The following is a 26,674-nucleotide window of genomic DNA, read 5'->3' on the forward strand; positions in this document are numbered from 1 at the left end:
CCCCTTTCCCCCTTTAGTCAGCCACCAATTGTGCAAGTTCTCCCACTTAAAAATATGAGAGAGGCCTGTTCATCATAGGTACACTTCAACTATGACAGACAAAATGAGAAAAAAAATCCAGAAAATCACATTGTAGGATTTTTAATGAATTTATTTGCAAATTATGGTAGAAATTAAGTATTTGGTCAATAACAAAAGTTTATCTCAATATTTTGTTATATACCCTTTGTTGGCAATGACAGCGGTCAAACGTTTTCTGTAAGTCTTCACAAGGTTTTCACACACTGTTGCTGGTATTTTGGCCTATTCCTCCATTGAGATCTCCTCTAGAGCAGTGATGTTTTGGGGCTGTTGCTGGGCGAAACGGACTTTCAACTCCCTCCAAAGATTTTCTATGGGGTTGAGATCTGGAGACTGGCTAGGCCACTCCAGGACCTTGAAATGCTTCTTACGAAGCCACTCCTTCGTTGCCCGGGCGGTGTGTTTGGGTTCATTGTCATGCTGAAAGACCCAGCCATGTTTCATCTTCAATGCCCTTGCTGATGGAAGGAGGTTTTCACTCAAAATCTCACAATACACGGCCCCATTCATTCTTTCCTTTACACGGATCAGTCATCCTGGTCCCTTTGCAGAAAAACAACCCCAAAGCATGATGTTTCCACCCCTATGCTTCACAGTAGGTATGGTGTTCTTTGGATGCAACTCAGCATTCTTTGTCCTCCAAATACAACAAGTTGAGTTTTTACCAAAAAGTTATATTTTGGTTTCATCTGACCATATGACATTCTCCCAATCTTCTTCTGGATCATCCAAATGCTCTCTTGCAAACTTCCGACGGGCCTGGACATGTACTGGCTTAAACAGGGGGACACGTCTGGCACTGCAGGATTTGAGTCCCTGGCGGCGTAGTGTGTTACTGATGGTAGGCTTTGTTACTTTGGTCCCAGCTCTCTGCAGGTCATTCACTAGGTGCCCCCGTGTGGTTCTGGGATTTTTGCAAATCCACAGATGAAACAATAACAAAACGGTCGCCCCGCCTGTGTTTTGGTAAAAATCTGAAGGATGGGCCTGGAGAAATGTATCCACCCTAAGATTAATAGAAAGAGCTATGAATGCAAGGACTGACCATCCATGATATCAAAAATATTGTTTTAACCATGTTATTAGGCTACATTTACAATATTTACAAACATTGGAGAAAAACAAGCTTATATTTTCATGGAGTGTGACAGTTGAACTAAGCTCATGATGCATGTTACGGATACCAGTATCCTGTGTGTGTGTGTGTATCCTGTGTTCTTTTCTCTCCTTCTCCCCTCACAGGTGAAAATCATCACTCCCCAATCAGTCACCAATCCAATCATCAATCAGAAGACACACCTCCTCCTGTTTCCTACCCAATCACAGTTCCTTTCCCTTGGTTTAAAAACCCTGTCAGTTGTTTGCTCTAGAGCTCAATCTCTCTATAAATGCCATGTCTGTAGGTCTCTGTGTTTCACTCTCTCGTTGTGTATTAACCTCTCTTTTGTTTGAGCACCTCCATAGCACTTTGTCATCACCTGTGAGTATTGTTTTTGGTTATGGTGTTTGTTTGTTTGCTGGTGGGAAAAGGGGAAACCAAGACAAGACGCCTATGGGCATACACTACCCATAGGTAGACTTTGTTAAATACACTAGTTAGAACTGGGCGGACCACTCACTGTATTTTTTGGTTAGTTAGTTGTTGTTAAAGTAGGCAAGTCTAGTTTAGGGGTGTTTTTGAATACTTATTGTTTCTTTCCTTGGGTCCAGCTCAGCCCCTTTTCCTGCTCCCCCCCATTACCGTGTGTTTTCAAATAAACCTTGAGTTTGACAGTAGATTTCAGTTGTCCTGGTTATTTCGTTCACACTTTTACGTTGTCACTATTATAAATTGCATGAGTTATGTTACGGGTCTCATTACCATCCCATCTAGACTGTCGGGCCAAAAGGGATTCGTAATAATGCATATACAGTGCCTTCGGAAAGTACTCAGAACCCTTGACTTTTTCCACATTGTTACTTTACAGCCTTATTCTAAAACTGATAACATTTTTTTTATCCACAGAAATCCACACACAGTACCCCATAATCACAAAGCGAAAACATTATACACAGAAATACCTTATTTACATAAGTATTCAGACCCTTTGCTATGAGACTCAAAATTGAGCTCAGGTGCATCCTGTTTCCATTGATCATCCTTGAGATCTATCTACAACTTTATTGGAGTCCACCTGTGGTAAATTCAATTGATTGGACATGATTTTGAAAGGTACACAACTGTCTATATAAAGGGCCCACAGTTGACAGTGCATGTCAGAGCAAAAACCAAGCCATGAAGTCGAAGGATTTGTCCTTGGAGCTCCGAGACAGGATTGTGTCAAGGCACAGATCTGGGGAAGGGTAACAAAAGATTTCTGCAGCATTGAAAGTCCCCAAGAACACAGTGGCCGCCATCATAGTTAAATGCAAGAAGTTTGGAACCACCAAGACTCTTCCTTGAGCTGGCCAAACTGAGCAATCGGGGGAGGTGACCAAGAACCCGATGGTCACTCTGACAGAGCTTTAAAGTCCCTCTGTGAAGATGGGAGAATCTTCCAGAAGGACAACCATTTCTGCAGCACTCTACCAATCAGGACTTTATGGTAGAGTGTCAAAATTTTGCCAAAAGGCACCTCAAGAATCTCAGACCATCAGAAAAAAGATACTCTGGTCTGAGGAAACCAATATTGAACTCTTTGGCCTGAATGTCAAGTGTCACATCTGAAAGAAACATGGCACCGTCCCTATGGTGAAACATGGTGGTAGCAGAATCATTCTGCGGGGATGTTTTTCAGCGGCAGGGACTGGGAGACTAGTCAGGATTGAGGCAGAGACTAACAGAGCAAAGTACAGCGAGAGAGCGCTCAGGACCTCCGACTAGGGCGAAGGTTCACCTACCAACAGGACAACGACCCTAAGCACACAGCCAAGACAACGCAGGAGTGGCTTTGGGACAAGTCTCTGAATGTGCTTGAGAAGCCCAGCCAGAGCCCGGAATTAAACCTGATTGAACAACTCTGGAGAGACCTATAAATATATTTGCAGCAATGCTCCCCATCCAACCTGACAGAGCTTGAGAGGATCTGCAGAGAAGAATGGGAGAAACTCAGCAAATACAGGCGTGCCAAGCTTGTACCGTCATACCCAAGATGCATCAAGGCTGTAATTGTTGCCAAAGGTGCTAAAACAAAGTACTGAGTAAATGGTCTGAATACTTGTGTAAATGTAATATTTCTAGCAAAAAATTTATAAAAGTTTAGACAGTTTTGCTAATGTATTCAAAATAAAAAACTGAAATATCACATTTACATAAGTATACAGACACTTAACTCAGTACTTTATCCAAAACGTGGAAAAAGTCTAGGGGTCTGTCACGTTGGCATGAAGGATCGGGAGAGAGACACAGGAATGTGTAAAAAATTTTTTTTATTGTACCCAAATTATGGCATGTTGTGTAAAGGACCAGGGACAAAGACCAAACAAACACTATAAAAACACAGGGTTGAAACCCAAACAAAAAGAGCGAGGAGTACCTTGAATAAATAACACACGCACGATGATTAACACATGGGAGGAGACCCATAATCATCTGCGCAATCCACAAGGGTATGGAAGCCCAAAACACACAGCACATGTACTCACACGCACCAACGGACATTGTAACCATCTGGACAAGAGGAATACCTATGTGAGAATGCTGTTCATCGACTACAGCTCGGCATTTAACACCATAGTGCCCTCCAAGCTCGTAATCAAGCTCGAGACCCTGGGTCTCGACCCCGCCCTGTGCAACTGGGTACTGGACTTCCTGACGGGCCGCCCCCAGGTGGTGAGGGTAGGCAACAACATCTCCACCCCGCTGATCCTCAACACTGGGGCCCCACAAGGGTGCGTTCTGAGCCCTCTCCTGTACTCCCTGTTCACCCACGACTGCGTGGCCACGCACGCCTCCAACTCAATCATCAAGTTTGCGGACGACACAACAGTGGTAGGCTTGATTACCAGCAACGACGAGACGGACTATAGGGAGGAGGTGAGGGCCCTCGGAGTGTGGTGTCAGGAAAATAACCTCACACTCAACGTCAACAAAACTAAGGAGATGATTGAGGACTTCAGGAAACAGCAGAGGGAACACCCCCCTATCCACATCAATGGAACAGTAGTGGAGAGGGTAATAAGTTTTAAGTTCCTCGGCATACACATCACATAAAAAATGAATTGGTCCACCCACACAGACAGCATCGTGAAGATGGAGCGGCAGCGCCTCTTCAACCTCAGGAGGCTGAAGAAATTTGACTTGTCACCAAAAGCACTCAAACTTCTACAGATGCACAATCGAGAGCATCCTGTCGGGCTGTATCACCGCCTGGTACGGCAACTGCTCCGCCCACAACCGTAAGGCTCTCCAGAGGGTAGTGAGGTCTGCACAACGCATCACCGGGGGCAAACTACCTGCCCTCCAGGACACCTACACCACCCGATGTCACAGGAAGGCCATAAAGATCATCAAGGACAACAACCACCCGAGCCACTGCCTGTTCACCCCGCTATCATCCAGAAGGCGAGGTCAGTACAGGTGCATCAAAGCTGGGACTGAGAGACTGAAAAACAGCTTCTATCTGAAGGCCATCAGACTGTTAAACAGCCACCACTAACATTGAGTGGCTGCTGCCAACACACTGACTCAACTCCAGCCACTTTAATAATGGGAATTGATGGGAAATGATGTAAAATATATCACTAGCCAATTTAAACAATGCTACCTAATATAATGTGTACATACCCTACATTATTCATCTCATATGTATACGTATATACTGTACTCTATATCATCTACTGCATCCTTATGTAATACATGTATCACTAGCCACTTTAACTATGCCACTTTGTTTACATACTCATCTCATATGTATATACTGCACTCAATACCATCTACTGTATCTTGCCTATGCCGCTCTGTACCATCACTCATTCATATATCTTTATGTACATATTCTTTATCCCCTTACACTTGTGTCTATAAGGTAGTAGTTTTGGAGTTGTTACCATCTACTGTATGCTGCTCTGTAGTACATTACTTATCCCCTTACACTGTGTATAAGACAGTTTTTGGATTACTGCTTGTTGGTTATTACTGCATTGTCTGAACTAGAAGCACAAGCATTTCGCTACACTCGCACTAACATCTGCTAACCATGTGTATGTGACAAATAACATTTGATTTGATTTAACAATAATCGACAGCCCAGTGGAAATCAAAGGGCACACTTATACAAGCACTAATCAGTGGGAATAGGGGACAGGTGTGTGTAATGAAAGTTCCGGAGGGATGAGTGACAACCCTGGAATGAGTAGGTGTGTCCAAACTTTTGACTGGTACTGTATATATAATTTATGTCCAAAAATGGATTTCCCCCTTAAGTCTATCTAAAGTGTACGAGTTTGAGCATGTGTCCAATTAGGCCTATGGATTTATACATTTTTATCAGTATGAATTAGATTGAGTAATAAAATCCCCACTTTTATTCCATAGGCTGGGATCTGCACTATGCAGTTTTGCAAGAGCACATTTTTCACTGGCTGTCCACTGGTATCAAAACAATGATTGATACAGTAGGCAGCTTAAACTTCTTGAATTCAACTATTATTGGGTTCAAATACACATTTAGATTTGTCAACAGCCATCCACAACAACCATATTCCGTAAGGCACAAATAGCTAAATGAGAGAGCAGCAGTGCGATTCACTTCAATGTGCTATGTAGATATCATTAATAAGTGATATCTGTATCGCCGTAGACTACACCACTCCTGTCATCCTTTCCTCCAAGGGTTTATTTAAGTTGGATAATCTTTGGATGCCGACAGAAGTCGCTCCATTGGAAGACATAGCTTGGACTGTAGCCTACAAAAGCCTATTGTTGTTCTTTTCCCGCGATCCATCAAACCTATTTGGTGTGTCATCATAGTGGTCTCTGACTTGTCAGACTCGCTCAGATGGAACAAACTTAAACTTGCACCTTTTTCAATGTTGATTTGAATGCCATTGAGAAAACAGAGAAGTGTCAAAGTTTTTTTCCGAAAACATCCTTTCTGAATTTAAAAATAATCTTCAAAATAACCATCTAGGTTTGCAAAAGTATCTGTAATCTGACTACAAAATTTGAGTTGGTAACATAACGGATGACAGTTAACGGTTTTCTGTAATCACTTACATGTAATCTGTTTCTCCCCAACCCTGACCACACATAACATATCATACTAATTTGAGTGTCCCGGACTGACATTTACTATGTTACGTTTAGTCTGATACCAGGCTGAGAAGGCTGGTGGTGACTGGTTAGCTACAGGGAAGTAAAAGAGTCTCCTTCGTGATGTGTATAATCGGAGGCGGAACAGCCGGGGCGAAGCCTGTTTGTCTGCCCACACTCATCACTTGCTAACCCTCAGCTCAGCAGATGATGTAGGCTGTATGTACCGGGTGTGGCTCGTCCTTCCCACTGCTGAACAGAACTTGCGCTGCATATCTGTGCTGTTAATATTAATTGTCCTTATTACTGAAAAGCTCTTAATCGCTCCAAAAACTCTTGTCCAGTCCACTTAGAAGTGAGATTTTAGTCACAGAGATCATTTTATCTTGTCTCGTTTTAGTCAACTGAAATGAAAAATAATTTTCATTTAGTTATAGTTTTTTGTGGATCTATTTAGTCAATTATAGTCTCATCAAATACCACGGAAAAATGTGTTTTACAAATATTTTAAGTCAATATTTTTGCTGACGAAATTAACACCGCATCAGTTCAAGGCATCCATTTCTGCACATGCATGAGTATGTAGAGCTGCAGTGTAAGAAGAGCATCACTCTGTAGAGGGCACTGTTTCCTCACAGTAATATCTATGTTGTTTTCTTGAGAGAGGGGAAAGCAGAAGAGAGAGAGCCATGAAGACAGATGGTACTGGGACCAGGGAGCACTATTTCCTTACCAGTCCAGCTAAGTCCCAGGTGGTCGGCCACAATGGCCATCCGCAGGTCTGTTCGCTCACAGGGACTCTGAGGACCTAAAGGGCAGAGATAATCTAAATAATCAACACTGTTCAGTACCTTTTCTATTGACTGAAATAAGAGTACAGAGGACTCTTTCCTTTTCTGGCCAAGTGTAGTATTTTCCAAATGATATAAAAGCAGACTGAGTGTTTTGCAGCCTCTTCTCTGTGTTTGATATATAAATATTGAATCAACAGGTTTACTGTAAATGTGCATTTTATTATTCAATGGCTTGTTTATTTGGCTGACAGCACTTCAGATTTAGTTTCCCGAATGGCAAGAAAAGGCAGAATAGACACTATATGACGGACTACAGTGTGTTATTTGGACACAGGTGCTCTGTGAATGTTTGTGAATATGTATCCTCTAAGCAGGCAGTAACTATCATAAGAACCATACAAACAAAATCATGTAAAATGGGTCAAAAGAGTCATGTACTCGTAGGAACTCTAGGGTGGATTCATAGTTCTTAAATGGGACTACACAGTACACATGCGGACAACCGTTCTGTTTTTGCTAAGGCTAATTAGCTCAGAGACACAACTTGACCATGAAATAGAATAAACTAGAACTGCTGTTTTCAGTAGCCACCCTGCACAGACAGACAGATAGACAGACTCAGTAGCCGTCAACAGGAGACTGGCTGTGCCAGTGCACCAGTCACTACTCTGGCATGCTGAGGTATCTGACAACTAAGGGGTTGAGGGGAGGAGGAGAGTCTGACAAGGACAAGTACAGTACACAGTACATAGATGACGATGACAGAATGACAGCTACTGTTTGAAGAGAATAAACACGCCACAGGCAATCAATCACAACGACTTCATGCAACTAAGGTTTTAACAAGTGTGAAAGTTTTACAAACTAGGCTTGATCTCCGCGACGGGGGGCGCCCGAGGCCCCGCAACCTGACTGCCTTCCTTCCCACCAGTCCGCCTACTCCTCCTGCTCCTCTCACTGCCGGAGGCCCTGTCGACCTTTGCCCTTACGGACAAGGCCCCGGCCTCAGCTCTCGAGCCTCTACCAGACCTCGACGAGCGGGAAGGCTGAGAGGGGTCCGACAGAGAGGTGCTCCTGGAGGTGCTGTCTTCCTCGGACTGTTCTCCCTGTGTCTTTTTCTCTTCGTCTGATAGGTGGTTGGCCAGCTTTAGCGTCTCCCCGCTAATGCCCTTAAAGTACTCGATGGTGCGTTTACAAACCTCGCTGGCGTTCTCCCTACTCGTCTCACCTGATGAGCTAACCTGAGACCTGTCTTTGATGGGCAACCTGGAAGGAAACTGTATAGCTACTCTTTCCCTGCTAGATTGAGTTGTTACCTGCACTGATATTGGGGAGCTGGGTGTGCTGCTCTTTTTAATATCTTTGATTGGGATTCTAGACCTGGGCTCTACTTTGGCAATGACAGGCTCTGCTCTTCTCCTCACCTCAGCCTTGACAACCTGTTTGGGTTTTTGCTTCCCTATTGCTGTGCCTTGTGTATGGAACGACCACCCTGGCGCTTTGACAGGCAGCCTAGACTTTTGCTGCTTCACCTCAGCTTCCTTGATGGCTTCACTTTGTCTTTGTTCAGCCTGAACACTGTTTTCTTCTACTTCTAGAGAGTCTCTACAGAACAAAGCTTCAATCCTACTGGCTTTCTGAAGGGTGGGTTCAGAAGACGACTGCAAATTAAACACCACACTGCCACATTGTATATAGTTAGCCTGGACGCTAGAGGACTCAAGGTTATTGTTGTTATTGCAGTTCTCTGCAGGGTAATCTCTTCTTTCTGACAGCTTTGGGTCTCTGTATCCGCTAAACTGACTCCCCAGTGACTGGTTTTCCAAGCTAATGTATTCTGGCATCTGACTTTCTGACATCTCTGCCTTATAATCTGTGTGATCCCCCGAGTCTTTTTTCACTGTAATGGCTATTCCCATCTTAATGGGGGTGCGTAATTTGGGGTCAACTTTAGAGGCCGTAATCGTGAATGAGGACGTGGTCTCGGCTACTGTGTCACCAGAAGGCGCATCGGTACAGCCAGTGTCAGTGCCAGTCTGTGCAGGGCTGCACTTTGCTGATGTGCTGCTGTCTGTGGCAGTCTCTAACTTCACCCCTTCACCCCTCTCCCCTGTTTTTGACTGAGAGGTAACTACCCCCGGACTCTTGCCCCCTCTCCCCCTGTCCCCTGATTTCCCATCAGAGGAATGCTCACCAATCTGGAAAAATTGAAGCCTCTCTTCAACAAAGTCCCGCTTGCTCATGTCAATTGCACCACTGCGCGTCATCTCAAACATCTTCCCCTCATGGAAGGGGAAAGGGTTAGGCTCGCTAGTCGGTGTGCTTTCATCAGTCGGGGTTCTAGCAGGGGTAGTGTCTGGAGTGGTGGCTTGCGATTTGTCCTCCACAGACAAACCAAAAGGCTTGGGATCTTCTTCTCTCGCTTTGGCATCAAAAACTCCTTCTCCTTCTCCCCCTTTGCTTGACCAGGGGTCAAAGTCTAAGCCTTTCGTGGCGACTGTTTTGAAGGTAGAGTTTAACTCCTCTTCGAGTTGACAACGAAAATAGTTATCTGCAAAGTCTTGTCTATCTGGATGTCTTCCCTCAAGAGTGTAGTCTTTTTCATCTCCGGTGTTTTGGTCTGAGTTTGCTTTCCCATTATCCCCTCCATCCTCACTTGGTGTTTTCTCCTCCTCTATGACTTCAAGCTTTGATTGACTAAAGGAACGATCACATGTCTTGCCGTCATTGGATAGGCTTGATGTTTTAGGGTCTTGTTCACTCAATCCATCATCCTCATCTTGAAGGTCATAGCCATCGAGTGAGTCTATTTCAGTGGCATCTGTGTCATGAGAGAACTCGGCAGTTGTGGCTATGGAGCAGTCTGTGATTGACTGGTCGTTGCCATTTTTCTCTAAGTCTACATCCTCTTCTTTTTCAACGCCATTCGTGCCTGACTCCTTGTTGTTTCCGTTCCTCTCAGGCTTTTGGGGTTTTAGACGCTTCTCTCCTTCCTCCTTCTCCTTCATCTTGAAGGTGTACTTTTTGTTGGGAATGGGATGGAAGACAGACTCATCGTCGCTAGAGTCGCTGTCATCTGCTCCAGGTGGAACTGGAGAGGGAGGTTGAACCCTGATGATGGGCTCTGCAAGGAGGTGCCGATCATGCTCCTCTTGGAGGTTCACCTCCATCATCTCTGTCTCAGCCTCTGAGGAGGCACAAGATCCCCTCTTATCAGGGTCAGAATGCTCTGCCTCTAAAGGCGGAGGGGGGGGAAACTCAATGTAAGCGACTCTTTTCTCTTTGTGTCGTTTCAGTGTTTCCTGATTTCGGTTGGAGGGTTCTGATGAGGCAGGCTTGGTTTTCTTTGGCAGAGACTCCTTGTAGACGAAGGTCTTTCCTTCGTCTTCTTCAGACTCCTCTTCTATTGGAATGGGCATTCCGGGCATGTATCCAATCACGGAATCTGGCGTTCTGGAGGCAAGGCTCACCTCCTCAGAACTTGGTGTCTCAGGAGTAACATGACTTTTGCCAGAGCTGTCCATGAAAGTAACTTGCTCTAGAGTGTCATCCTCTGGGCTGCCTTGAGGAGATGGGGTCTGTTTTTGTTTAATGGTGTAACGCGCTCCCCGTGTCTCATGCACTGTTCGACTCTCGTGACTCACTATCTTTTTGTATGTTCCCAGCTGCTCAGCTGTTTCTTTTTCGTATTTCTTGCCCACTTGGATGCTAACATAAACTGGCAAAGGTTTGATGTCTTTGAAACCCTCAGTAACAATGTTTTCCAAGTACCCTACTTGATCGCTATCTATACCATTACACACTACAGTTGACTGGCTACTATCAAAAGAATCAGATGATTTTTCTACTGATGAGCCGTTTGTGGATTTTCTGGATTCGGAGCCGCTGTGTAACCTATTTCTAGCTAAAGTAGGTATTTGTAACCCTGGCCTTTCACACAGTTTAACAGAGGTATCAAATTTTAATGGAGTGGATTGATGATTTTCTGAGAAACTAGATGGCATTCTAACAGGAATTTGCGATTCCGAGTTTTTTTTTAGACCACCGGTACTATTTGGGGTTTCTCGGACCACAAGCTCTGTGTAAATTATTTTCTTGGTTGTCTCTTCTTTTCTGGCTATTCCATCTCTAAAACCCTGCTGTTCTCTTTGTGAATTGTGGTCTTTGTGAATTGACACTTGGGGTTGATAGTTTCCATTTCCATGACATTCCCAAGTTTTGAAGGACTTTTTTTCTTCCTGTTCATTTCCGTTTGTGCCGTGTTTAGGAGATGAGTAAATATACCTATTAGCACTGGGGCTTGGTCCACTAGATCCTCTTACCTCACTTTCTAGAACCTTCCTTGTACATCCTGGACTGTCTGGTGATTTGGGGATATTTGAGCCTGCAAAAACCTGATACACAGGCAGCTTACTTTCCAGGAGTTTTCTTACTGGGGGATTTGACGTGTGTCCCCATTGTGGACCCGTATCTTGCTTTTGAGCCTCTTGTTCAAAATGTAGCCTAACAGCGCTGACTTTGGAGGATGACATTTGAAAAGGTTTAGAGGCATCACCCACATTGCCCTGTGAGATGCCATCCCCTGGTTTTCTATTGTCATCCTTATATTGTAGCAGCACTCTCCTCTCTGGGCTGCTTGGTAAACTAGCACATTTTCTATCATTGGAGCCAAACCTGTCTCTGAAACGGTCTCTACATTCTTCACTACTGCCCCCATTCCTGTATGCCGATCTTTCAGGACTGCTGTGCGTAGAGCTAGGCCCTGATCGTGTTTCCCTGAAGTCGGACCTACGGGACTTCTTCTCAGGGGAAGAAAGCTCATCGTTCAGTTTCTCTGTCTTATCACGAAAAAACTGAGAGACTTCGCTAAGCTTTTCCTCTGCTTCCTTAACAGTTCTGTCTACTCTGTCTTCATATATCAGCTTTTCTCTATTCTTGCCCTGTCTGTCATCAGTGACACGCATCCAAACAGAGTGCTTTGGGCTACCAGGTTCTGAGGAATACTGCAACAGTGTTAGTTTGTCAAAGTTATCGTCTACATTGGCAATTTGACCTGATTTGTCTGTGTTTGATGACTTCAAAATATATTCTTGCCTTGATCCACTAGACCTTCCCTGACTATAACAACTCCTATCTGGGGATTGAAAACGAGACCTGTCCCTTAAATACTCCTCAGTGTCAGAGTGAGACGAGTCTGGTTTCTCAGAGAGAAGCATTTTGTCGGCAAAGTTGTAAGACTCTCCTCTGAGTTCTGATGATTCATCATCATTATATTCCACAGAGTGCTGGCTGAGTAACTTCAGGGTTTTGTACGAGTCGTCTGCCATGAGCTGTTCAGAGCTTGGATGACTATCATCTTCCTGTGTCATGGGCGTGTTTACTCTGGAAGACTCTAGGTAACAGGGGAGCGATTCTTCAGGCTCCTCCTCTCCCTGTCGTGACATTCCACTGTTCCCTTGGTAAAAGTACATCTCCTTCTCTGGGCGATTTTTTGTCTCCCGGATGATGACCTCAGTTGGTTCAGTTTTGTTGCCCTTTTCAATGTGAACCTCAATTATTCTTTCAACTTTGGGCTTTGAGCTGATATCTTCAAGAACTCTCTGTGATGTGTCATCGTTGCCGGCCTTGTGCTCAAACAGTCCAGCAAGTTCTCTGGAGGGATCCCTGCCGGACTGGAAAGCTTTCATGATATCATGCACTGACATTGATTCTTCAATCCTCTCTGATGTATTCTCTTTACTCTGGGGTTTGTGGTACACCATTCGGGTGGTAGTTGTGATGTGGGTCTCTTCCTTAACTCGCATGCCCTTGCCCATCGAGTCATCGTCCGGGCTGATTTTCATCTGAAATGATTTAGTTTGGTCCACATTGGATGCATTCAGCCCTTTGGGCTCAGCATCAATGTATCTAACCGCCCTTGTATCCTCCATCATTGGTTGCTTGCTATCTTCAGGAGACTCATAGCTCCTAATAACATGAACAACCTCAGTCCTTGTCTCTGTGATTACTGGTGGAATATCCTGGAAAAGCGTCTTGGGTCCCATGCCTTCTGCACTCTGTGGGGCAGATGGTGTCCTTTCACTCCTTGTCTCAAAGCCACTGTCTGAGAGGGGACTCTTGTCCTGGTCATGTGAGATGTCATCTGGAGATTCTAACATGGCATCAGGCCCAAATAGCACATCTGCTAGTTTACAGAGCTCCTTTTCTGAGGCAGAGGACCGCATGTTTGCGGGTGGCATTTTCAGCTTGTGCTCAGGTTTAAGCATACGTTTCTGTTTCTCCTCTCCTTCTCTTCTAACCTCATCAGATCTATGCTTTACATCTGCAATTTTTGAGATAGAGCTACTGCCAATGTCATTTGTCAAGTAGTCTACTACCTTCGATAGATTGAAATCCCTGTCTGGTATAGTCTTAGTTTTGATTTGAGGGACCACTGTCTCATATCTTGGTGGATAACTCCAGTTGCTTTGCTGGGGATCCACTGGCACTTGTTTAGAGAACTGTACCTCATCTGTTGTATTTGTTTTAAAAGCTGTCTTGTTATTCTTGACCGTATCCTTGGTTAGTATCTCACTAACTTTGACCAGGTCCTGTTTCACTTTCTCTACAATTCTGTAAGGCTCCTCGTCCTCCATTCTAGCCTCTTTGGGGAAGTCAGACTGGAAACCTTTGGAGGCTGAACTTGGTTCTGTTTGCAAGATGTTAGACATCCGTATCAAGTCCTCTTTCATTTCTGCCACGTCCTTCAGTATCTCTTGGCTGGAGGACAGCGGGGATGAGGTGGTGGATTTTAGGGCAGCCGGGGACATGAATAAGGGGGATTTGACAGGTGACAGAGTTCTGGCAAACGAAGACTGGGCTTGAGATTTTGTCTCAGCAGGCATAGTTTTTCGAGGGGACAAGAGGGCAGCAGCTGACTTTGACACCTCAGGGAGCTTTTTAAATTGGGGTTCTGGCAAAACATTTATAATTGAATACACTGGGACAGTCATTGGGCTTGGTGGGTTTAGTGGGGACCGTAAAGAGGCATATAGGGAACTAGAGGCTGAGGATCTTATGGACTGGTAAGAGGATGACGCTGAGGAGGACATGGACTTGAGAGTGCCATATCCAGAGGCAGAGCAGGAATTGAACGTTTTTTCAACCTCGTCAAAGGCTGCATTTACGCTTGTTGTTGCTGCATTGGTGGTTGCCTGTATCCTCCCCTGTAAGCTGCTGGAGAGTAGGGACGTGGGGGAGGAGGAGCGGTACTTTGTAGGGGATACTATTCCATTGATCAGAGCTGCAGCACTAGGAGGAGTGTTGGATTTAATTGGTGATGAGAGGGAGGAAAAGAGACTCCTTGAGGGGCTTGAGGGGTCTGCACTGGACCGGACAGAGGAGAGGCCAGGAACAGTTTTTATAGGAGAGGACGATGTTGTTGTGCCAGTGCCCACAATGACACCCTTGAATGGAAGAGTTGAACTGTACATGTTCAGTGAGGATTTAGGGGAAGCAGGTGGCGTCATGGTGATTGATGACCTTTCTAGCAGACACCCTCCACCAGTGGTGATAGGAGAGGTTCTAGTAGACAATGCTGCCAGTCCCTTGATGGAAACATGGTCTGGAATGCTTCTGACTGGCGATGACTGGAGACTGGGGGTAACCTGAACTGGGTACTGGGCCTGCTGAACTACAGTCTTTATTGGGGATGAAATGGTCCTGTACGACCTGATGGGGGAAGCTATGTCGCTGACTGATTTGATGGAATGGGCCGGTGAGCCGCCTATGTTGGACTTGATGGGGGACGCTGAGGTGATGGACCACACAGACTTCAGTGGAGAGGCAGTGGGCGTGTTGGACGATGAACTGGAGTGGGAACCGAATCCAGACTTGGCTTGGCCAGGGACGGAGACAGGAACAGCCGACCACGCCTGATAAGATCTCGTTGAAAAGACAGGTTTGTGAGTGTAGCCAGTAGGCTGTGTTCTCGGCGAGCTCCGATCAGTTGTTTCTTGAATAACCAAACCAAAGATTTAACATAAATTCAACGGAAAATAATTGAAATAATAAAAACAGAGAAACCAGAGAGAGAAAGTTGGAGTCAGTAAGGCCAATATTAATCAAAGCAGTAAGAATAATATCATTTATGAAACGTCAATTACTATCTAAACAAAGATATGGTGAAAAGTGATTGTTTAAGGTCAATGATCTGTCACAAAATAGAACAGTTGCAAGATAACACACAATGAAGCATACGTGGCAACAAAATGCTTGACATAACAGTGAAGAAGAAACCATTTCAAACATACCAAGACAACAACACAACCATTCTATTGACCATTGATGTGCTTTGTCTGTTTGCCGTTTTGCTGCAGTGCCTTTTATATGTTTGGTGCACACCATTGTCATGTTTCCAATGCCAAAAATGACCCCACAATCCTTTTAGTATATTATTAGTGCAATAATTGTCTCAAGGGTTCACTTATTGATTGGTTCACAAGAAATGAATGCCCTGAACAATCACTAAGCCAATAAAAGTGAGGTGTTCTTCAAAACAATGAAAACGCTACAAGATAGTAATTGTATTTGACATTTGGATGTTGCAATGCCAGTAGTTTTCACACAAATGTTATGAGACAAAAACAAGGAAAATATATTTCACAAAATGGAGAGGGTCTGCAAAGTATACTAAACAAAAATACAAATGCAACATGAAACAATTTCAAAGATTTTACTGAGTTACAGTTTACATAAGAAAATCAGTCAATTTAAATAAATAAATTAGGCCCTAATCTATGGATTTTACGTGACGGGGCAGGGTTTCGTTTATGGGTGGGCCTTGGAGGACATAGGCCCACATAATTGGCAGCCAGACCCACCCACTAGGGAGCCAGGCCCAGCAAATCAGAATTAATTTTTCACCACAAAAGGGCTTCATTACAGACAAAAATACTCCTCAGTACAATCCCCCACCGCCCCTCAGACGATCACACTATTTGAGAAGCCAGATGTGGAGGTCCTGGGCTGGCGTGGTTACACGTGGTCTGCGGTTGTGAGGCCGGATGGACGCACTGCCAAATTCTCTAAAACGACGTTGGAGGCAGCTTATAGTAAAGCAATTAACATTAAATTCTCTGGCAACAGCTCTGGTGGACATTCCTGCAGTCAGCATGCCAATTACACGCTCCCTCAAAATTTGAGACATCTGTAGCATTGTGTTGTGTGACAAAACTGCACATATTTTACAGCGGCCTTTTATTGTTCCCAGCACAAGGTGCACCTATGTAATGATCATGTCATTTAATCAGCTTCTTGATATGCCACTCCTGTCAGGTGGATTTATCTTGGCAAAGGAGAAAAGCTCACTAACAGGGATGTAAACAAACTTGTGCACAACATTTGAGAGAAATAAGCTTTTACATTTACATTACATTTAAGTCATTTAGCAGACGCTCTTATCCAGTGCATATGGAACATTTCTGGGATTTTTTAACTATGTTTCAGCTCATGAAACATGAGACCAACACTTTACATGTTGCATTTATATTTTTGCTCAGTATAAGACACCAAGCAAGGGTTGTCCGGGATGGATATGAATCATGACGCGTATGATGACAGTATGGAAAGTGCTCAAAATTCTACACTATTGATATATGAATATATCATAAAGGTAATATCGTACACTGCATATGAAGTTGAATAACGTTATTGATATTTTGTATGAACTGAGGATTTATGAAAGTAAAGATGTTAAACTCACTCGCTGCAGGGTCGGTCAGATAGCTGTAGCGCTTACGCAAAGCTAAGGAGGCAAAGGTATGACGTCGGTCTGGTTTTTCAGTCTGCAACAACAAAAACAACAAAATATATTTTAACATAAAATAAAGATTGGATTTAAATGCCAAAAATGTATATTCCCTTTTTTGACATTACGGACAGAATTTCTCCCATTTTGTGATTTTGAAATCAAATCGAAATGATGCATTTTGCAGTGTGGGAGTCCATGTTGTTGAGGTAGTAGGCACTGCAAGTGATTGACTAAGAGATCCATGCTTTCCTCCGATTGGACAGATTGAGTGTGACCTTGGTGGCGCGATTTCAAGTGCATTAATCAATCTCATTTTGAAGAAACACATGCAATATGTGATTCTAAGATTTGGAGGAGTCCATTGAGATGTCAACAAGCTGATACTACGAATGCTGCTGATCTTTCAAATAAATCATCTAAAGAGGATGATGAATGCTATTTTGAGATCATGAGACTTAATGTAAATGAAGGAAAACACTGAGATGCAGCTATAAACCATTCAACATTTTTGTCATCTTCTGCTGACTAGGCTATATTGAGTTTTCCTCATGCAACAAATAACTCATTGGTCTTGTAGGTGTTTCCAAAGCATGCACAGAAGATGGCTGAAACCACAATTAAGCTGGAGTACTATGCACTATGGAGCAGTTTATCCACTTCTATCTGCCACCCAAATGCACATCTATATCATTCTATATCTTAAAATAGTGTGGAGGGATGGTGTTTTCTACTAGCCTACTGAACATATGGAAAAGAAGCCAGGGTATGGTACACAAATTGCTCCTCTTTGCTTGGGACGAGGACAATAACAATAAAACCAGTTGAATTGAACTGTCATTCATGCTTTGCACAAAGTCACTTGACTTCTCACCAACGACAAAGACTACTATCTGCTGCAAAAGCCTTGTATACATCATTAATCAGATAACGATAATCACCACACATTCATATACATTATCGATGCTCGCGTTCAACGAAAAAACAACAAAGCAGTTCATGCGATGAGCAATCATGTATTTACCTCATCATCAGGATCAGACTCCATCATGTCCTGGTGGTTCCCAAGATGCATTGCAGACAAGGGGAAAGATGACACAATGGACAGCGGGTGGTTTATAATAGGTGTGGGTGGAAATAAACATCAGGAAATGAGAATGAAGCAGCTGAGAGCAGCAAACCATATTGGCATGGAAAAGGCCATGGAATTAACTAGTCCACAGGCCACCAAAGACCCAGAAAAGCAGCAAAAAGAACAGCAACGTAATTCAGAGTTTTTGAACACTGCACAGAGAAACAAAAAGAGCAACGCCACCATAACTTAGCCCTATTACTCTTCCACACTTTGAGAGAGGTAAATTAGTAATATAATGTGTATGACTGAATGTGTGTTTTGTGGGGGCATATAATTGGCATTGGCAAAAATACAGATAAAAGACACAAGCAGCAGGCATTCTAACCAAATGGAGGACAACCACTCTGGAATTGCTGCTGTTACTGTACTTTGTCTTTCCATTCATTTACATGAGGATGACATGATATGGCCCAGAGGAAACATCATTCACATATCCAGCCTACCTTCTTATGAGTTGGCAGTGTGATATTCAAATTACATACAGCAGTCTGTGGAAGACCTTTAGTGGTTTTTGGCTCTCTCAAGAATGAGAGTCGACCGCATGGTTCTTGGCCCATGTCTCTGACCTAAGGAGCAAAAAAAGCATGTACAATAAAAAAATATACATAAAATAAGAGTATAATGACATTCCTTTCTTGGTGCTCAAAAAAGGCATACGTGCCAAAAAAGGAAATGAGAATTAGAGCTTACAACAAGTCGGCAAGTTTGAAGGACGATCATCCTCTCGCATACCACTATAATAGAAAAGTGTGACCTTATTACATATAAGAGGGGGATGGAAATGTGACGCTACCTTCACATTGAAAGGAAGCCGGTTCTCTTTGAAAGAGAAGAAGTTGAAGATCAGCTGCTGCCCACTCTTGGTAAGAGGAGATAAGTTGCCATAGCAATCCACATGGATAGGCTTGCCCTCCAAGACCTGTAAAATCATTATCAACAAGAGCATGTCAATTCAGATAAACCATGTATCTGTGCTTGTGTCTACCTGTGTCAGCATATTTTGTGTGTGTGCGCATGAGTGTGTGGGTGCAAATAAGACCCACCTCAATGTCCTTGCTCCTGGCCACCTCTTCAAAGTTCTCCTGTTGTTCCAGAGTCTTGTCCACCTTGTCGTCCGTCATGCAGAAGCAGCGGAGGCGTGACTCCACAGGATCGTTCATCTTGGCAAACACCACAAACTTGGCCAGGTATGGCACACAGATCAGCTCCCGGTATAGCTGAGAGGCCAGACTGACCGTCTCAGGAGTCTGGTGACAGTCTGTAAGCCAGAACCTGGAGGTAAGGAACAAACAGAGATGGTGAGTAAAGCTTAATACGTATGTTGAAGCCAACCACCGAGTCTTTTTGGCAAGAGCTTGGTTGAGGGGGCATGAACATTATAATGCATACAAAGACTTGATAAAGCCTTTTTGATAACAATTGATCTAAATCAGGGGTCTCCAACCCTCTACAGGAGGGTAGTAGCTCTCCAGGATTAGGGTTGGACTTACCAATGAGCGGGTGGCTACAGTTTCTATACAGAGGCCGCATTGTAGCTTACAACCCCCTAGAGCCGTTTTTCAACCATCTACACCCATACCATATAATGACAGTGAAAACATATTTTAAGAGATTTTTGCAAATGTATTGAAAATTAAATAAAGAAAAACACTACATGACCAAAAGCATGTGGACACCTGCTCGTTGAACATCCCATTCCAAAATCATTGGCATTAATATGGAGTTGGTCCCCCGTTTGCTGCTAAAACAGCCTCCACTCTTCTGGGAAGGCTTTCCACTAGATGTTGGAGCATTGCTGCGGGGACTTGCTTCCATTCAGAAACAAAAGCATTAGTGAGATCGGCACTGATGTTGGGCGATTAGGCCTTGCTCGCAGTCGGTATTCCAATTCATCCCAAAGGTGTTCGATTGCAGGTGCAAGTTCTTACACAACGATCTCGACAAACCATTTCTGTATGGACCTCACTTTGTGCACAGGGGCATTGTCATGCTGAAACAGGAAAGTGCCTTCCCCAAACTGTTGCCACAAAGTTGGAAGCAATCGGGCAGGGAGCATTCTCCTGGTATCTGCCAAACCCTGATTTGTCCGTCGGACTGGCAGATGACTGTCAGAACGCGCTTCCACTGCTCCAGAGTCCAATGGTGGTGAGCTTTTAATCACTCCAGCTGACATTGCTTTCAGAGGCAGTTTGGAACTCGGTAGTGAGTGTTGCAACCGAGGACAGAAGATTTTTACGTTCTAAGCACCTCAGCACTCGGCCTACCACTTCATGGCTGAGCCGTTGTTGCTCCTAGACGTTTCCACTCCACAATAACAGCACTTACTGTTGACAATGGCAGCTCTAGCAGGGAAGAAATTTGATGAACTGACTTGTTGGGAAGTTGGTGTCCTAAGACGGTGCCACGTTGAAAGTCACTGAGCTCTCTGTAAGGCCACTCAACTGTCAATGTTTATCTATGGAGATTGCATGGCTGTGTGCTCGATTTTACACACCTGTCAGCAACAGTTGTGGCTGAAATAGCCAAATCCACTAATTTGAAGGGGTGTCCACATACTTTCGTATATATAGTGTATCTCATTTAAATAAGTAATCACACCCCACATGTTAGAATCACCTTTGGCAGTGATTATAGCTATGAGTCATTCTGGGTAAGTCTCTAAGTGCTTTGCACACATGGATTGTACTATATTAGCAAATTATTCAAGCCCTGTCAAGTTGGTTGTTGATAATTGCTAGACAGCCATTTTCAAGTCATGCCATAGTTTTCCAGACGATTTAAGTCAAAACTGTAACTAGAACATTCAATGACGTCTTGGTAAGAAAATCCAGTGTATAATTGGCCTTATGTTTTAGGTTATTGTCCTGCTGAAAGGTGAATTTGTCTCCCAGTGTCTGTTGGAAAGCAGACTGAACCAGGTTTTCCTCTATGATTTTGCCTGTGCTTAGTTCTATTCTGTTTCTTTTTATCCTAAAAAACTCCCTTGTCCTTGCCGATAGCATACTCATAACATGATGGAGCCACTACCATGCTCAAAAATATGAAGAGTGGTACTCAGTGATGTGCTGTGTTGGATTTGTCCCAAACATAACGCTTTGTAATCAGGGCATAAAATGTATTTCTTTGACACATTTTTTTCAGTTTTACCTTAGTGCCTTATTGCAAACAGGATGCATATTTTGGAATATTTTTATTATGTACAGGCTCCCTTCTTTTCACACTGTCATCCAGGTTAGTATTGTGGAGTAACTATAATGTTGTTGATCCATCCTCAGTTTTCTCCAATCACAGCAATTAAAATGTTTTAAAGTCACTATTGGCCTCATGGTGAAATCCCTGAGCGGTTTCTTTCCTCTCAAGCAACTGAGTTAGCCAACAAAATGTGGAATAAGTCAAATGTGTGAATACTGTACCCACATCCATACCCATACATGCAGTTAGAACCTAACCTTTTCTGGACCCTAAGTGACATTTGTTGGGGGGCCTGTCATGCCAGTGTCCACCCCTGCATCATAATGGAAATCGATTAGCTGTTAGCGTCTGTTGCTAGGCAGTTGCTAGATCTTGTCAAATTCTGCCTTGGTAACATAATGAAAGAAAAAATATATAGCCTTCGTTGCTATGTTCTGAGGGCGCAGAGAGAGGGGCGCATGCAGTCAAAAGACAGGGGAAAATGTGATGTTACATGTTATTTACGAGTTGTTTTATCTTTAAATCTCACCGATTATTAGTGAATAAAGTACAAAACATGGTGTTTACTTGCTTGACAACCTTGATTTAGCTAACATGAGAATGCTGCAAGCAAGCATGGATGCTGCAAACGATGGATGCAAACACTAGTACGAAATAACACCACTTTTCCCAATATCTTTATTTAGCTAGCCAGCTAACTAGCTAAGCTTTGTTTTTTAAATTATATTATTTGTGTTTGTAGATAATCAGTTGATTTAAATAGTTATCTCTTGTACTAAGTAGCCTATGACAAGTGCTATATCAGCTGTAACAAAAGGTGAACTCTATTAGTCAATCTTCTGGTCATGAGTGATCAGATTCTAACTGGGTACCATTAGAGACGCTGGTTTCGGACTATATCTATAAGTAGGGTTGCAAAGGGTTGGAAACTTTCCGGGAAATTTCGATGGGAAGTTAAGCCCGGTAATGTTGGTAATTCTGCTTAAATTCATCACAAAGGTTAGCTTCTAACAGTGAACCTTTATTGTAGGATACACATAAGGAAATTCTAGGTCTTGTGGCATTTTTGGGGTTAAACTATCCCCAAATCAATGGAATTCCAACCCTCTGCATGCACAGTGCACTCTTCCATCACATGTACAGCTGATTCTCAAGATCTTCACACGAATGAGATGCTATTGAGCCCACACTACTACACTGTCTGAGCCAAGGACTACACACCTCCTGGTAAGTTTAGCTAAACTAGTAAATAGTAACCTACAGCAAAATGTGTTTAAATAATTTCTAACTTGTTAGCAATTTATGATAGTTAGTATTTGCTACCATGTGGGTTTTAGCTTGCTTGAGCCTGCTATCTGAGGAGTGTTAATTGACCTGTTTTCATACATGTTTCATTTTAAAACATGTATTTCACAATGGAGTTGTTTAATCTAACTGCTTAACTTTATCTGTACATGGAATTGTATTAGTTGTTTTTTTACTCATTTTTTCAAATCTTTACAGGAAAATGCCACGGGCACTATCTTATCTGAGGAGACATTTCACTGAAGCTAATGTTGATGGAAAAGCTGTGTACATTTGCAAATACTGTGCCAAATCATGAGTGAAGAATGCAACAAAGATGCAGAATCATCTGGCCAAGTTCCCTCAGCGCTCACAACAAGCAACCTCTGACAAAAGTCCCTCTACTTTTATTTGAGGTGAAAATGACGAATCAGACACCTTATCGATAGCAACAGGTCATGGTCCTCCTGGAATCAGATGTTTTTTTGATTCAATGGAGGAACGTAGTCAGAGAAATGCTGATGAATGTCTTGCTAGAGCCGTGCATGCAACTGGTTCACCTCTGATGCTCACAGGCAAGGTGTATTGGAAGAGATTTCTGAATGTTCTTCGCCCAGCATACACCCCTCCAACCAGACATGCTTTATCTACTAATTTGCTTTATGCAGAGTTCAACAGAGGTCAAGTGAAGGTCAATCAAATCATAGAGAAAGCAGACTGTATTGCAATCATCTCTGGTGGGTGGTCAAATGGTCATGGGCAAGGAATAATTTACTACATCATCTCCACCCCTCAACCATTATTCTTAAAGAGCACAGACACAAGGGACAACAGATTGCAGATGAGCTGAAGGCAGTCATCAATGACCTTGGACCACAGAAGGTATTTGCACTGGTGACAGACAGTACTGCGAACATGGTCTAAAGTGGAGGAGGCCTACCCTCGCATCACACCCATTGGCTGTGCTGCTCATTCATTGAATCTGCTCCTCAAAGACATCATGGCACTGAAAACAATGGACTCTATGGACTCTCTATGGACAATGGACTCTCACTCTACAAGAGAGCCAAGGAAATGGTTAGGTATGTGAAGGGTCATCAAGTTATAGCAGCAATCTACTTCACCAAGCAAAGTGAGAAGAATAAGAGCACCACATTGAACCTGCCCATCAACACCCGTTGGGGTGGTGTTGTCATCATGTTTGACAGTCTCCTGGAGGAGAAGGAGTCGCTCCAAAAAATGGCCATATCACAGTCTGCCGATATGGACAGCCCCATCAAGAGGATCCTCCTGGATGATGTATTTTGGGAGAGAGTGGTAAGCAACCTGAAACTCCTGGAACCTATAGCAGTAACCATTGCACGGATTGAGGGAGGCAACGCCATCCTGTCTGATGTTCAGACTCTGCTTGCGGATATAAGAGAAGAAATCCGTACTTCCCTGCCCACTTCCCTGTTCCTCCAAGCAGAGGAAAATGCAGTTCTGAAATACACCAAAAAATGTGAAGACTTCTGCCTGAAGCCCATACACACCGCCTCGTACATGTTGGACCCCAAGTATGCTGGCAAGAGCATCTTGTCTGGTGCAGAGATCAACAAGGCCTATGGTGTCATCACTACCATGTCTCGCCACCTTGGCCTGGATGAGGGCAAGGTTCTTGGCAGACTGGCAAAGTACACTACCAAGCAAGGTTTCTGGGATGGAGATGCAATATGGCAGTGGTGCCAACATATCACATCAGCCACCTGGTGGAAGGGACATTGTGGATCTGAGGCTCTTTCCCCTGTTGCCTTCATCATCCTCCAAATCCCTCCAACATCAGCCACCTCAGAGCGCAATTGTTACTTGTTTGGGAACAGACACACCAAAGCATGCAACAGGCTGACCAATACAAGGGTTGAAAAATTGGGTGTCGATCTGGGAAAATATGAGGCTTTTTGAGCCTGACAACGAGCCATCCTCAACAAGATTGGAAAGTGACAGTGAAGATAATGCCTCAGAGTCTGATGTTCAAGAGATGGACATTGAGCAGGTCCAGGGAGAAGACATGGAAGCCTGAGCGGAAGACAACCAAACTTTAGTTTCTAGACTATCATTTTACAGATGTATGTTGAAGAAGTTTTTGGGAGATGCGATGGATCATTCAATATTTCCTTTCTTTTGTTGTTCAGTGAAATCATCCCATGTGAAGAGTCAACTCATTTAATTAAAGTTCAATTCGTAACACGTTTGTTTATATATTGGAAGGATTTAATCATTTGCAATTATGATGAGGTAAAAGGTTTATGTTTCTGTCTCCATATGATATGGTAAATATATCCAATGCAAAAAACATCTACATTTAAATTGTATTAATATTAATTTGCATATATTTCTGTTAATTCCCATATATTCTTGTTAATTCAAACAAAGTTTCCACCTCTGAATATTCCCCAAAATGTGCAACCCTGTCTAGAAGTATAGGACATGCTGTGGTCTATACCAGGGAAATGCAAAAGGAGAAGGACCTGTAATAGTAGATCATAGGATATCCTGTTGCAGTAAGGTTATTGTAGCAATAACAGTGCCTATTTGGAGGCCTCCCGGGTGGTGCAGTGGTTAAGGGCGCTGTACTGCAGCGCCAGCTGTGCCACCAGAGACTCTGGATTTGCGACCAGGCTCTGTCGTAACCGGCCGCGACCGGGAGGTCCGTGGGGCGATGCACAATTGGCCTAACGTCGTCCGGGCTAGGGAGGGTTTGGCCGGTAGGGAAATCCTTGTCTCACCGTGCACCAGCGACTACTGTGGCGGGCCGGGCGCAGTGCGCGCTAACCAAGGTTGCCAGGTGCATGGTGTTTCCTCCGACACATTGGTGCGGTTGGCTTCCGGGTTGGATGGCGCTGTGTTTAGAAGCAGTGCGGCTTGGTTGGGTTGTGTATCGGAGGGTGCATGACTTTCAACCTTCGTCTCTCCCGAGCCCGTACGGGAGTTGTAGCGTTGAGACAAGATAGTAGCTACTAAAATAATTGGACACCACGAAATTGGGGAGAAAAAGGGGTAAAAACAAAAAAACAGTGCCTATTTGATACTAATGTTTTTCTGTAAATTAACAGACTTCTTGCTGAATTACCACATTCATTATATGTAGTTTACCCTTTGTTTTTCTTGTTCCATACCAAGCTGCCAACTTCCTCCCAGCAGCACCAGCAACGCAAGCTAAGCTTTCAAAAGGAGGTAAGACAACCAGATATTTACCATGTTTCCAGTGCACAATTAATTATCTGATTATACAATGTCTTATTAGCATAACGTCTCAATTATAAGCAGTATGTTTGTCACACCCTGATCAGTTTCACCTGTCCTCGTTATTGTCTCGCTTATTTTCCCCAGTCTATTTATCCCTGTGTTTCCTGTCGCTCTGTGCCAGTTCATCTTGTTTGTTTCCAAGTCAACCAGCAGTTTTTCTGTTCTCCTGCTTTTTGCTATTCTCCTTTTTCTAGTCCTCCAAGTTTTGACCCTTGCCTGTTTCTGGACATTGTACCCGCCTGCCTGACCATTCTGCCTGCCTTGACCACAAGCCTGTCTGCCACTCTGTACCTCCTGGACTGATCTGGTTTTGACCTTTTTGCCTGTCCACGACCATTCTCTTGCCTACCCTTTTGGATTAATAAACATTATAGGACCTCAACCATCTGCCTCCTGTGTCTGCATTTGGGTCTCGCCTTGTGCAATGATAATGTTTACCGTCCTTTTTTAAAAGAGCCATTCCTCTGGAATCCCTACAGTCACTTCAGTGAGTGCAACTTTAATCACGTCAATCAGTAAATGCTGCTAAATGCTTGACAAACAAGGGGAAACATTGAAATAGTCCAAATGGCTTTCTTTCTCTCCCTGTGTCTTCTTATGGCGTCTGCATATTAGGTTCGGTTTTGCTCCTAGCAGAACTTAGCTAGGCGACGTTAAAGTCTGTGCCTTCCTTCTCCTCATCCTGTTGCTCATTCTCTCCTCTTCCTTCAGACGACATCCTGTCTAGTTACGTCTGATTGTCCAACAACCTGCCCACCTCATCCCTCCTATGTCTGACCACTGGCTGCTTTCCCTACGACTTCAAGACAGTCAGTTGGACCCGTCCTCAAGAAACAAACACTTCTCAAACAGGTATCCTCTTCCATCTAAAACTCCATCCATGT

The 26,674-nt window shown here is 43.7% G+C and overlaps 1 protein-coding gene across 34 annotated transcripts in view; it reads right to left on the reverse strand.

Moving 5' to 3' along the window:
• The window catches only part of LOC124038294 (ankyrin-3-like), a 147,658-nt gene that overhangs the window by 14,670 nt on the left and 106,314 nt on the right, over positions 1–26,674 (reverse strand). For 32 of the 34 annotated variants that reach the window (XM_046353986.1, XM_046353994.1, XM_046353991.1 and 29 more), the window contains 7 exons: positions 19,073–19,301; positions 18,823–18,948; positions 18,473–18,595; positions 17,919–17,948; positions 16,850–16,931; positions 7,973–15,100; positions 7,047–7,121 (listed from right to left, as the gene is read on the reverse strand). In XM_046353986.1, coding sequence (XP_046209942.1) covers positions 7,047–7,121; positions 7,973–15,100; positions 16,850–16,931; positions 17,919–17,948; positions 18,473–18,595; positions 18,823–18,948; positions 19,073–19,301 — 7,793 coding nt within the window. The remainder of the gene's footprint in view (positions 1–7,046; positions 7,122–7,972; positions 15,101–16,849; positions 16,932–17,918; positions 17,949–18,472; positions 18,596–18,822; positions 18,949–19,072; positions 19,302–26,674) is intronic. The other 2 variants (XM_046354003.1, XM_046354005.1) reach the window with 1 other exon arrangement.

Source organism: Oncorhynchus gorbuscha, linkage group LG06 (assembly GCF_021184085.1).
Source record: "Oncorhynchus gorbuscha isolate QuinsamMale2020 ecotype Even-year linkage group LG06, OgorEven_v1.0, whole genome shotgun sequence".
NCBI lineage: Eukaryota > Metazoa > Chordata > Actinopteri > Salmoniformes > Salmonidae > Oncorhynchus > Oncorhynchus gorbuscha.